This window comes from Myiozetetes cayanensis, unplaced genomic scaffold (assembly GCF_022539395.1).
Source record: "Myiozetetes cayanensis isolate MyiCay16 unplaced genomic scaffold, myiCay2020 scf9, whole genome shotgun sequence".
NCBI lineage: Eukaryota > Metazoa > Chordata > Aves > Passeriformes > Tyrannidae > Myiozetetes > Myiozetetes cayanensis.
The window spans coordinates 4,451,154-4,465,084 of NW_026088185.1; the positions used below are offsets into that span (position 1 = coordinate 4,451,154).

At 44.3% G+C, this 13,931-nt stretch overlaps 1 protein-coding gene across 15 annotated transcripts in view; it reads left to right on the forward strand.

Moving 5' to 3' along the window:
- Window positions 1-13,931, forward strand: part of UNC80 (unc-80 homolog, NALCN channel complex subunit) — a 120,939-nt gene that overhangs the window by 103,549 nt on the left and 3,459 nt on the right. For 12 of the 15 annotated variants that reach the window (XM_050339276.1, XM_050339277.1, XM_050339287.1 and 9 more), the window contains 6 exons: window positions 796-975; window positions 2,890-3,028; window positions 5,055-5,111; window positions 11,105-11,186; window positions 11,672-11,783; window positions 12,972-13,183. In XM_050339276.1, the coding sequence (XP_050195233.1) occupies window positions 796-975; window positions 2,890-3,028; window positions 5,055-5,111; window positions 11,105-11,186; window positions 11,672-11,783; window positions 12,972-13,183 (782 nt within the window). The remainder of the gene's footprint in view (window positions 1-795; window positions 976-2,889; window positions 3,029-5,054; window positions 5,112-11,104; window positions 11,187-11,671; window positions 11,784-12,971; window positions 13,184-13,931) is intronic. The other 3 variants (XM_050339282.1, XM_050339289.1, XM_050339278.1) reach the window with 2 other exon arrangements.

Consider the following 13,931-nt stretch of genomic DNA (forward strand, 5'->3'; position numbering starts at 1 on the left):
GCTCAGGGCCATCAGCCCAGTCTGGCCAGCTCCTCTCCCCTACTTGTGAGGCAGATCTGTCCACTGCCTGGGAGGGGTGTGGGGCAATCCACGCACCTCCTGAATAGCCTGCCCCTGGAGCCTGTGCCCAGCCCAGCCTTGCCACTGGACAACCAACAGAAGTCCAGGTTAGTTGTGAAATGCACCTGTTTTTCCACCAAGTCTGAGTCCTGTTCCCTAGCAGCCGGCTCTCGCTGTGTTGTGCAGCCTCAACCCCAGTGCAGCCTCAGTAAAGCCAAACCTACTTGTGCAGAAACATCTGACTGTTTGGCAGTAGCAGATCTGCCTCTTCCTTTCTTCCCTTGGTTTCTCTCCGAGAGCTTATGTGCCCTGAATTCTCTCCTGCACGAGAGCACACTTTTCTCCCGTGACAGTCACCACTGTTGCCACGAGATGGCAGTTGCTGCTTGCACACTGCAAGGGGATTATGTGTTTTGTTCTTAAGAAAACAAATTCAAAAGGAAACGCTTCAGCCTTTTTTCCTTGGCAATAATTTGTTTTGTTCCTAAATGTTGAAGCTGATCTGGAAAATACAACAGTAAGGTTGCAAAAACTGGGCTGCATAAGAAAAACAGATTTTGGAGATGAGATGAGATGAGATGAGCCAGGGCAGCTGTGGGTGTTGTACCACCTCTACCACCCCTGCCCCATTCATTTGGGCAGAACGGGGTGCCCGGTGTGTCAAGAATGCTTGGTTGGTTGTTGATTTCCAGTGCCGTCATTGACTTGGGTTTGGTTTCCCTCCTCTTGGCACAGCTTACCAAGGGAAGACATCCGTCAGCACTGTGGGCACCTCCACCTCCGCGTACCGCCTGAGCCTGGCCACCATGTCCCGCTCCAACACCGGCACTGGCACGGTCTGGGAGCAGGACAGCGAGCCGTCCCAGCAGGCCTCGCAGGACACGCTGAGCCGCACAGATGAGGAGGATGAAGAAAGTACGTGGCTGCTGATTCAAGCTAATCCCCAACCAGTGAAGGTGTTTTCTCCATGTCCCAGAGGTCAACTGGGAGGAGAAAACAGTTGCTTCTGTACCAATGTGAACACAAGGCCCACGGGAGCACGAGGCTGAGAAATTGGTGTGATTGCTACACCATTCCTGGTGTTAAAGCTTGGGTTGTGCACACCTCCTCACTGCCTCCTCAGCTGTGGCAAGGAAAAGGGAAGGGCACAGGCAAATTTTTAGTGTCTGAGATCAGGGCTGACATGCAATCCTCACAGTGCTGACAAGGCATTTGGCAATCAGTCCTCTCTTTGACCTTCATCACAACAGTGGGCAGGGGCTGTGGTTCTGTGGGTAGGATCCTGTTCCTGCAGGATCTTGGTACTTCCTGCTCATCACTTCTGTCCAGATGCTCTAACATGAAACATGCTGTTCTTGTCTTGCATGGGATCCAGCTGTGGCTCTCCATAGGGTGCAATGTCTGTGTTTGTGTCAATTAACAAGGAGGAAATTAACCCTACTGACCTACTGACAACAAAAGCTTGATCTCCCTTTTGGGCCATTGGCAGGTTCCGAGGATGCCAGTTTAGAAGGAATGGGATAGTGAATCTTCTGGGGACTTATTTGCAATGATCAGAATATTGGTTTGTCATTCCATTTGAGTTTCATGTCATTCTTGGAATTTTGCCTTCTCTCTGAGGTGTCTTTCACTGAAAGCCAGGGTAGAAAACTCTGCTCATATGACATCAGGCTTGGGCTTCCCCCTGCTTTAGCAGGGATACTGGCTTCTGGTGCTGCAGTGGCTGTTTGCCTGATGCCTGAAACTCAATTGCTTCACTCCTGTATTTGGGGACTGCTAAGCCCCAAAGACATGGAACAAAAGGAGTGCAAATGGGGGGCTCAAAAGAAAGGCCTGTGCGGTTACAGCAGAGTTGCCTTTTGAGAAAGAGCAGTAAACCTGAAAGTTTCCAGGCTCAGCCCAACTTTATTTTAGCTGTGCTTACTTCTAAACATTGTACAATCTACCCACAACTGTACTGCTCCTGCATTGCTCAGATGTTTACTCACTGTGGCAAACTCTGGTTCCAGCCTCATATTAATTCTGAGCCACCATGAGGAATGGTAAGTGCTATCTTCCTATCTCACTGTGGCATTATTGCCTCAGCCCTGCCTTGGCTTAATGCTACCATAAAATATTTCAGTACATCCGAATTGGAAAAGGTGAAAAAGAAAAGAGAAAATAACACAAAGCCCCCCCTTTGTTTTATTTATTTATAGTTAAAAGCTGTTATGGTAAAAACCACAACAGAGTAATTTCTTTCCAGGTTTGAAACAGGGCTGAAAATCTCAAGCAGTCCTGACCACTGTCCAGCTCTCTCCATAATTCAGTTGAAATATGATGTATTTCAGTCAGTTTATCCAATTTTTTGGTGACATTTTAAGATGCATGTCCCAAAGCGGCAGTTCTGCATTTACTGTCATGTATTTTCTTTTTTGTAACAGTGCTTTATTATGTCACAGCAGCAGTTTATTTCACACCAGCAAAATGCCCAGTTACAACTTTTATGCCAGAAATACTGTATATTAACAAGCAATTTATTAATCACAGGAATTAAGCCCTAGTGGCAGCTGAATTCCCCAAACACGTTTTCCTAAGAGCCATTTAAGCTGAAAGCCTAGATAAATTCCTGCCCTACATGTGCCGGGTTCCCCTTCCTGCAGGGGTTTATGTGCCTGTCTTTCTTCACTGTAAAATCTAATGGAACATTCCAATTTGCAGGTTTGGGCTCTGGGTAAGTAAATGCTGGATACACCTTTGGCATCCTGTAATCTCTTGAGAGCTGAGAAGATGAAGGTGGGGTTTGGGGTGGTTGTTTCCTCTCCTTTCCTGTTTTTTCTCTCTTTCCAGATGACTCCCTGAGCATGCCCAGTGTGGTAAGTGAACAAGAAGCATACCTTATGGGTGCCATTGGGAGGAGGCGTTTCTCCAGCCATCTCTCCAGCGTGTCCGCACCTCAGGCTGAGGTGGGCATGTTACCCAGCCAAAGGTAACAACATGGGCTTTTCACCTTCCCCATTGCAGTCATGAGAGCAGAAATGGTGCAGGTACATCAGAGGGATGGGACAGTGGAGTCAGTGCCAGCACAGAGATGCTAAATTTCTTTGTCCTGGAATAGTGTTGGACCCAGGATGCAGGGTGGGAAATAACGATTTTGCAGGATGATCTGTGTCATGTAAGGTCCATAAGAACAAGCTGTCATCCCCAGGAATCTTCCTCTTAAACAGTTTCAGAAACACTCAGCATTATTATTTTCCTCTGATACTGCTGGATAGCAAAAAGAAAATGTGGTTTTGTGGTTTTGCACTGAACTATGGGACCGTACCCAACCTGTGAGGGAGTGGGGAAGAATCCTGAGAAACTGGGAAAGGGGACAGAGGCATCCTGTTTGATTTACTTTGTTTTCTTCCATGTGGTCTTTGTCCTTGTTAGAACAGTAACTAGGCTCATCACAGAAACTGAATGTCATATTTAAAGATGGGCTTTAATACTGTTTCAAACCAGAAATATACTTGTTGATACAAATAACTTTGAATGCCTTATTCCTGGTTAACATGAAGTGGTGAGAAAGAGATTGGAATTTGGGAAATGTACATCTTTAGAAGAAGTAGAGAGAAGTTTTGCATTTAAATGTGATTTTTTTTTTTCCTAAGTAAGCAATGTTTATTGTTTTATTTGTTTGCAACAAGTTATCCAAGGATATCTGGCAGTGGACTGATTAATGTATATTATTTCCTTTGAACATTTAAAAAATATATTACATATTACCTGTTGACCAGCCTTGGAAAATCAAACAACATGGCTCCCTCCCAAGTCTTGCTTGGAATTAAAGAAATAACCTTGATACATGAAGGAAGAGTAACAGCTGTGGTACATACCAGCAGAGATAGGAGAGGTGATCTACAAGAGAGAAGTTACACAGATTTTATCAGAGAGTTTTCACAAAAGGGCTTATAGGAACTCATTTGACTTTTGAACTCAATTGATTCAGTCCCTCTGTTTCTTGAAAAATTATATGCAAGGCTGCATTTTCCTCAATCTTTCACTGCCATCTTCAATGTATAAACTTCATAAGAGTCACGGCTGATTGATAGCAATCTTTGCTTTGTGTAATCCCAAATCATGGTGATGCTGAGAAAAAAACCCACTTTAATTACCAGAGATCTTTTCTCTCTACTTTTTAAGTACTTAAGTACTTTTTAAGTCTCCTAGCAGGAGACTTTTCATCTTGGTAGGGAAAGGACCAGCTCAGCAAGTGTAATCACAGTCCTCGATGTCGTGCCATTTAGTTACGGATGGATGGCCTCCGGGCTTTCAATCTGCCTCACAAATGTAAACTAATTATGGCTAAGTAATATTATTACCACTTTGCTGCTGGTAGCCCAGCAGACTGCTTTCCTTCTTTCATGTTTTTCCTGTGGGCTGAGCAGGCTGTTCCTGCCCAATGGCTGCAGTGCAGAAAAGCAATGAGAGTTCGTACTCCTTTGCCAGGATCCTCGCCAGCTGTTTATTTACAGTGTCACTGCACTACCAGACCTTGTTTTCCAGATGTTTGTCCTTAGAGTTGTACAGAAGGTCTATGGCTCATGGGAGACAGATTAACCCTCCCTCAAAAAGAAGTACCTCATGGGGAAGGGAAAAAGCTTTCTATGAAGTTGGAAGTAAATAGAACAGAAATAAATGAAAATGCTGCAGGAAAACAGCTTTGAGAATAGTTCCCTGCCCTTATTTCCTGTGGAAACACATCCTGCCGAACTTCTCAGCTCCCCAAATCTCAGCAGAGATGTGGAAGGCTCCATGCAGTATAAACTCCCTCTAAAGACTGCTCCTGTGATCAGATGTTCTTTCAGCTCCTCTGAGTCATATACATGCTGTTGAGCGTGAGACCAATTAATGTTACTGTCCTTTTTTACTTTTTTATTCCATTGATATTTTTTCCCTTGAAAACAGAGACAAGCGCATGCTTTTTTGCATTTTCTTTCCCTAAATTCTTAATCTCCCTGCCCCTCCTGCAGTGAACCTAATGTCCTCGATGACTCCCCGAGCCTGGCCACTGAGGGCAGCCTCTCTAGGTACAGTGTCAACACTACCTGTCTGTCAGTGTGTGTGTTGGGAAACCAGCCGTTTCCAACCTCCTGTCTCTTCCCCTCACCTTTTGTCGCTCTCTCCATCTCTGTCTCTTGTGGCTCATCAATTTTCAGGCCTGCAAGTCAAAGGGGTAGCAACCCACCTTCAGTTTTCAGCTTTGATTGGCAGTAACTTTGAGGAGGCTAAGGGAAAGGGGAAAGAAAAAGCTGTAGCGACTAAAGCAGGGGGCTGGCCTCGGTGCTTTCCCCTTGTTTAGCAATTGCTTGAGAGGCATGAGAAAGATTATCCATGAGGCATTAGCTGTAGCCTGTTATAAGCATTAGTCTGGAGCCTTATATAAAACAGAGACATCTGTTTTTCCATTCATCTCACAATGCTGCCACCACAAAAGACGTAATAACAATATCAAGCTGTGTTCTTTACCATTCACTAACAAAACTAATATGGGAAATCCTGTGGAATATAGAGCTCTGTGGGTGCTTTACAATAATTCTCATTATTTTTACAAAGCATTTCCAATTCTCAAATGACACCTTAGAAATCTTGCAGGTGGACACCATTAAGGTATATTTAAAATTGCCCTGTCAGTGCTGGAGTTCTGGTCTAGCTGTTCCCCATTATTCACGGACAGGGGAAAAGACATGGGCAGCGTGTCAAATGGGTCAGGAATGGGCTTAGAAGGGAAGGCTGCACCTTTAACAGCCAGCTCAGTCGTCTTTAATCATCCCTCCTGTCCTGCTGTTGTGCTCCAACCTCTCGACTGCCGAGGTTGGAGAGCTGTTGTTAGTCCCAAGAACATCTCTGTTTCCTTCCAGGAGAACACAGCCCCTTACATTGGAAACATGGGGGTAACGCACTATTTCATTCCTGCACCAGCAGAAGCTGTGGATATGCTGAGATGCGTTTGTGTGAATGGTTTGGTTTGTTAGCTTGGGTTTAGATGAAGATGGGGACAGGCTGCTGTGTTTGTTCATTCTCCCTGACTGACAAATGAAGGGTTTATCATCCGTGGTATCACTGAGCTCATCCCATGATTCATGGTGCCCTTCGTGTGTGTGAACTCTGCTTTGGCAGATCGGTCTCTAATTGGTGATACTGCAGGAGTGGTGTTAGGAAAAGACATGAGCTTATTGGCAGAGGCAGGAATATTGTTACCTGGTTTTGTAATAAAGTAAGATGGATTGCATGTCATCTAAACATGTTGGGGGGGGGGGGGGCTAAAGAGAACAGAAATCATTCAGTGAGAGAACTTCCATATTGTCCCTTTAGCAGAGCTACAGACTTGCTACAGTAGAGCAGGATGTAGGAGAAGATCTGTGTCTCAGTTAAAGCCATAATGATATCAGGTTACATCCCTGTTGATTTTGAAATGTTTTGATTTTGTCAAGTGTGGGGGAGTCACTCCTAATTACTGTGGTGAGACAACTAAGTCAATAGATGAGTTCAAGCAAAATAATTTATTTTGACTCCTGAAATACAATCAGTTGCATGATGGGTTCCTAGTAATTCCTGTCACACCAATTTTCTCTAAGGACCAGGACACTATTCTCCACCCTGCCCTGTGGTACAGAGAGCTCCTAAGGCAAACTGGTTGGCAGATGTACTTGGGAGTCAGTTCTGCTGAGGTTTACTACCCATTTCAAGGAGCAGGCACTAATGTCTGAAGGAGGGGCATCAGCAGCACTGCAAAACCTTAGAAGGAATGAGGACGGAAATGCTGCAGGTGTGTCAGAAAAGGCCAGAGTAGAACTCTGTGAGAAGGAAAACAAGTTTCAACTGCGTCATTGGATGTGCAAATTGGATTCCTCCTGTAAAGGACAGGATTAATAAGGCAGATGTTGTGGGAGCTCATTGTGCTGTGGGGATCATAGGACAGAATTAATTTGGTTTTACATTCAGGAACATGGATTTTGAATAAAGCAGGCTTGAGGTTTTTTTATGTAACTTTGATTTTGGCTGGAGCACAACAATAACTGTTTAGGATCACCTTCTGAATTCAAAGCTGACGTTTAGTCATAACTGACAAAAAGAAAAAAATCATATTTACTAGGGACTAGGCCCTTATGGAAGGCAGGACTCTTAAATAAATTAAACAAGTGGGGACAAAGATCAAAAAGACTAAAGTCTGTTTGCCTTTGTTCTATAGCAATTAAGCCAGCCATGTAGAAAAGCAGGGAAGACAGGAAGGGGAGAGTACTGAAGTGTTCAGACAACAAGAGGTACAGGGCTGAGGAGCATATGTGTCCAGCATTGTGATCTGTTGTGGTTATAATCTGAGAGAAGAGGGAGGATATTCTCCCAAATCAGAAAGGAAGAGGAAAGAGAAGCCATTCTGGTGGACATCTGTTGCACAAACCATATTTTCCTGTGATGTTTGTCATTGTGCCTACCTTGGCTTAATGGTGCCTAATAAAAAAAAATCAGAGTGAATCCACATTACCAGGGCAATCACAGCAGCAGATCTAAGCTACTAGGCTGGGATGTGTCTGGGAATACAGTACATTTAATCCATTCTCTGCTGCCTTTGTCCACTAACCCTCTCATTCAGATGTCTTGGGACACGAAGTGTGTATGTTCTACCATGATGGTGATGTCTTTTTAACAGACATTTAAACTCCTTGCTTCCTTTGTCTCTGTTTTATTTTCTTCTTTCTTATATAATTTTTTTTTTTTTAGCTGCATGGTTTCTTGTAATTCCTGAGCATCACTTCTGCTTGCCAACCTAACAAAGTTTGTTTTGGCCCCCACTGTGTGACTGCACTGTCTGTCATTCCCTGTAGTGCTGGCAGTACGTACCCACAACGTTGGGTGCGTTTGATCTTTTGCTCACCTGTCTCTGACCTGTATAATGGGAGTAACATTATTGTGCAGATAAATCCCTGACAGAGACACTCAGAGAGTGACAGAGCATCTTCGTGTTGGGCAGGAAAAAGATGTGGCTTGTTATTCCAAATAAATCTGGCTTATGTCCTGCAGAAAAACTATTCTTATCAATCAGATAAGATTGCCACAGGAGGAAAATGTACTGTCAGCTGAAATGGCGTTTGATTCAGTGTTCCTTGGCTGGGTCCTATAGGCTGCCAGAAAAACAGTGTATTCCTGGTCGGGTCTGGTAAACAAGGAGAGAAAGAAAAGGAGGGAGGGCAGACTGCACAGAGCCAGCCCTCTGCCTGCCACACTCATTTTCACAGAAACAAGATCAGTAGTGCTGCACTTTGATGGGAAAAGAAACCCTCACAAGCCCTCAGGATGGGAAAGGTTTTAGCTGAAAATTCAGTAACTAATCCAAAATTTGTGGTCTTTATAATTCTCTGTATTTCCTTCACCTCTTCAAAATTTGGGGATAGAAGCCAAAAAGACAGCCATAGGAGGACTGTGCTGTGCACAGGCAGCTCTGTGACACTCAGCTGCTCCCAGGCCCACCCTTTGCCTGCAACAGGTATCTGCAATTTCAGCTCCTAAGATCATCCCAAATTATACCAGTCTGTGTAATGATTGAGTACTGGAAGGAAACATCCACCAGCTCACTTAACTCACTTCACTTGTGATATAAGCCAAGCTGAAAATCCCAGGCTCCAGCAGCAAGACCCAAACTTTCTTTTGCCTCACCTATTGTTTGTTCTCAGTACACAATTACTCCATGGGAATATTTTCCTCATGTGTAGCCTCTGTGCCTTCATGCAATCCATGTACATCCTTTATCTAATGACTTTTTCAGTGTTTTCATTACACGTGTGAACTGTTTGTTTTAGCACTGTAAACAGTGTTTTTTACTGAATATAATTGTAGTCTTTCCGCTACAGACATCTATTTCTCCACACTCACAGAACTGAGTTACCTTTCTTTCACCAGAAATTGTAACAAGTATTCTCAAAAGCTATTCCAGTAGAAAACTATATTTTTTTCAAGACCTTCTCCATCTAATTTCTACTTCATTCACATACTAGTAACCACTCTAAAAACTTCTGAAAATTCAGACGAATGAGTTCTTATGTAATCCTAGAAAGAGAAGATTAAGGAAATTCTCCAAGCTGTAATTTCAGGTAGTCTGGATCCCAAATCTAAAGACTAATTAAGGTTCAGTCTCTTTGCTTTAATAAGTGGTGTGTTGCTTCTGGACCTACCAGTCATATTAGCTGCAGATACTGTCTGGGTCAAGAACAGTCCTACCAACAGGGAGTAACTGAGGGCTCTGCTTATCCCTCAGTGGGTGTTTGCATGATGCTTAGGATGTTTGGTGTGTAAATCATGCCAATACCCTGTGGAAGAGGTGGGATGTTCTAGGGACTGCTGATCTCATCTGATGAGCTGTCTGAGGGAGAAAAGGACTCAAATACACCTTGTTGTTTCTGGCTCTGAGCTTGAAGAAGCTTTTATTTTTTTTCCCAAGCCAGTGCAGCTGTGGTGAGACTGCTGAGGGCATGTCCAGGATGTTGTAGTCAGGCAACCAAAAGAGAAACAGCTTTAGGGTCCCAAGATACCTCTGTCCTTAAGGTTTCCCACTATCTCCCCAATAGAGCTGGCAGAAACACCTGGACATGGTTCAGTGAAAACTCTGGCTTTAGTTTAAATGATAAGGGAGGAAGGAACTGGACTTTCAGGTTGCCTTTGCCCCAAAGCAGAGCAGGAAGCCCTCATGTTCTGACCTTCTAAGGACCAATTGATAACTTCTGCCAAAGCCACGAATTAGCTGCTCAGGACACAGAGCTCTTTAAGCCTCTCCACAGACATCCTTCATGTCCTGTCTGTCCCTAGATTTGTCTCCTTCCTCCACTCCTTGTATGGCCAGGTGATAAACCTTCGCTCTGTTGGTCGTACTGAGCAATTGCAGGGAGATACAAGGGAAACATCTACAGAAAAGAATGTTGTTTTCCTTCAGATTAATGCAGGCCAAAAGCAAACTGGATTTCCATACTGAATCTTCGACAGTAGGTACCAGATAGAGCTGGAAGTTGCTTAAATAGGACATGTGGCTCAGTGGATTCCAGTCTGGCCTAAGAAAGCAGCTGCCTGAGTTAGAAGAACTTCATTTTAAATGTTAGTGGCTGTTGTAGCCATATGTCTCTTAGACATAGTTCATTCAGCTGAAGTGTTTTGTGATTGCTAAATGACCAGTTTTTAACTGTTTGGAGAAATACAGTGCTTTAATAAAGATGAGGGGAGGGCGGTATTTTTATATTAAGTAGATTAAATGGTCAGTTGAACGACAGAATGAGATTGTAGCCAAGTATGTTTTTATTGCTAAAGATTCTTCTACTGCAGATTTTTGGATATTTTGTACCAATATATTTAAAATCAAAAAACTGGGGGTTTTTTTTGTATATATAAATATATATATAATTTTCGTTCACTTGTGTCTTTTGTTTGTTAGCCAAAATAAGACTTAAGGCTGCAAGTGTTGAGTGTGGGGCCTTGTTCACATAACTCATGCATCCATTATGTGAATGGATCCTTTGTCACTTTGTGTTTGTTTTTTGTTTGTTGACTTAAGTTGAAATTAAAACCAGATGACAAAATTGTGATGAGGCCGTGGAGTCTATTTGGGAGGAAAAAATTATCTTTTACAACATTGTCCTTGAAAAAAGAAAAAGCAAACAAGAAGACTTTTGAGCTAGGAGGCTGATGTTTTTGCCTTCACTGATGTGGCAAAGGATGCAGAGAAGTGAGTGCTGCTCAGTGGGATGCATCAATCAATGACTGAAAACTGAAATCTGCAGTTATTTATATTTGGATGCTACCTGTGCGTGGCCAAGTCCTGAATGCCATGACTCCACCTCCCACCCTTTCCTAAGTCCTGGAAGCCACAGCCCAACAGACACGCCCCCCCATCCTTCAAAGACAGTACTGCTCTTTGAAGTGATTGTGCCATTAGTGGTTGGTCGACCTTTATTTATTTATTTTAGTCCCAGTTGCCAGGACACCTCCTAGTTATACAGGGTGCTTGTGAGCTTGGCCTAATGCTGTCAACATCTAACAGGGTGGCAAGCGTGCAGAGTGAGCCAGGACAGCAGAACCTTCTACTGCAGCAGCCCCTGGGGCGGAAGAGAGGCCTGCGGCAGGTGAGAACACAGGCAGGAAATGCTGTCTGATTGGGTTGGGCTTTTCTCGTCTGTGTCTGTTTGGACACGTTTTGTGGATGTGACATGTCCCTTCTACCTAATTTGTGCTGAGTCAGCAGGAACTGGAGCACAAGTCGTAGCTGTGAGGCTGGACAAATCCCTACGAGAGGAGGGATTTAAATTGTTTTAAATTCCTCAGTCTTGTCCTCTGAAGGCTTTTTAAAAAATTATTATTATTAAATGATGGTCACACAGCCTGCATTGCATTACATTCAGTGTTAAAACTGAAAAGGCACAAAACCCAGAGGTTCATGTGAAGGAGATGTCTGAGCCGTGGAGCCCTTAAAACATGTACCTGTTAAAAGTTGAGTGGATGGACATCTACAGATAATGATGATATGTCCTCCTTTCAGAGGAGCAGCTGTGCAATACATCATACATACACCTGATGCATACATCAGGTAACTCTCTCTCCCAACATTTAGCTCCGACGACCACTGCTGTCACGTCAGAAAACTCAGACGGAGCCTCGGAGCCGTCACGGAGCGCGACTTTCCACCACGCGGCGGAGCATCCAGCCAAAGCCTAAACCCTGCGGTAGGGCATCCCTGCTGGTGCTGCATTCCCAGAACCAGCACTTCACACTGAAACTAGACAATGCTGTGCTGGTGCTTTAACTTAAAGGTTGTCAGCAGCCTGTATTAAAGTGAAGTCCTAGCAGTTTTATCCTTTTTCCTAATGAGTAGATTCCTTATCAGAAAATCACCCCCTCAAAACACTTTGATGGTTTCTTCTACCATTTTCAAGGTGAAACAGGACATGGACAATGGATATGGACAATTATCTTGTCTCCAAGAGTTGTGGAGAATTTAGGGGGCAGGTATTCTGTCAGGATGCCTTGTTCACAAGCTCTAGATGTGCAAGTTTTGAAGCTGCCATTGAGAGTAGTAGAAAGAAGGAAATGTCCCATCATTCACAAGCTTAGGAGTTCAGAGCTTTAAGGATAGTATATGGAAACAAACATAGGACTGTTCCAGTCCATTCTTTACATTTACAGGAGTCAGCACTGCCAAGCAGAGCTGGTGGCTGTATTCTGTACCATCTGAAGGGAAGAGTGAGCTTTGGAGGAAACATCTGGAAGAGCAAAGGTTGCTTGTGAACTTTCTGGGTTTCTAACAGCTCAGCAGGAGTGTTCTAGGGCAACAGCACTGCTGGAGATGTTTGAAACATAAAAGTTAACCCAAAGTAATTAAGAGCAGGAGCAGGGATATCAGGTTTACTGTTAAGTTTTTAGTCTAGCTGTCTTTCACCCTGTGCTCTTCTGTTAATCCTGGATATTGGACTTAGTTTGCAGGAACGGGGGTCTATCAGCGACACTTTCTTTTCTCAGATTTCCTGCAAAATCTCAGGCAATTCCCCTATATATTTGCATGACAGCTTGCCTTTTTCACTCGAGGGCAGAAATGCCTAACTCACATGGGAATTAAACTCTGTATATTCTTCTGGGATGGAAAGTTGTTATGGGTGGTATTGTCTGACCAAGCCACAACAAAGACAGGTGTGCTGGCCATACTTCAGGAGATCCTCTACTCTTTCTGTGGCTGTAGAAAAAGTCCAGGGTAAAAGGCTTTTAGATTAGATGTCAGTTAGACAGGTTGTAAAGATGGAATGAACCGTGAATCCTGTCTTAATTGTAAAAACTACAGGGATTATCTCTTGTCTTTGCTTGTCGTGTTTTCCTTCCCAAATGTTAACCCTCAATCTCCTGGGCTCTGTACCCTTCAGCAGAGCAGAAGCGGTCGGTGACTTTCACTGAAGCCCAGCCCGAGGCTCCCCCTGCCTGCCCTGGGGACCCTCTGGCTCTGGTGGCCCAGCACGGGAGCTGCGGCCACAGCAGCCCCACAGCGACCAGCGAGCAGGAGCCCCTCAGCAAGCCCGTGCTGACCTCCTCCCCTGCCATCATTGTAGCTGATCTCCACAGGCAGGCTGCTGCCCAGGTAACATCACAGGTTTGTTGGGTGGGTCTGTACCCCTTGTTCCACCCGAGTCACAGGGCAAATGGATAGGGAAAGGCCGAATGCATTCCAGCACTGTAATGAAGCCTAGAAGGAGAGGGACAGCAGCAAAGTCTCCTGTGTGGCTGTTTGCTGTCCAACCCCCTGCTTCTGAAAGCCATTCCCTTCTAGATCTCTGCAGCTATTCCTAAGTTGAAGATATATTTCCTGCATCTTCCTTTTCCATCACACATCCTTCTGGACCTGCTCACCAGTGCAAGCTTTGCTCGACAGGTTTGACAGGTTATTCCGAGAGAGATGCCTCCTTATGGCAGGCTCCTTCAAAAGCCTCAGGACTGTTTTAGCAAAAGCATCATATTGCAAAAGGAATTTTTTGTCTAACATTTTTCCCTGTTGGATACCACTGAGGACAGTGCAGGGACAATCCCAGTCATCCCTTCAACATTGAGATCACTTCTATATGCCCAGGTATCTTTTGGGGCCGTGTGCTTTGCCATGAACACCTGAAAGAGCCCTTTCTTCAGAATCATAGAATGACTCACAGAATGGTTTGGATTGGAAGATCATCTCGTTCCAGTCCCCTGTGATGCGCAGAAACACCTTCCACTAGACCAAGTTGCTCCAAGCCCCATGAAACCTGGCCTCGAACACTTCCTGGGATGAGGCATCCACAACTTTATGCAACCTGTGCCAGTGCCTCACCACCCTCACAGGGAAGAATTTTTTCCTA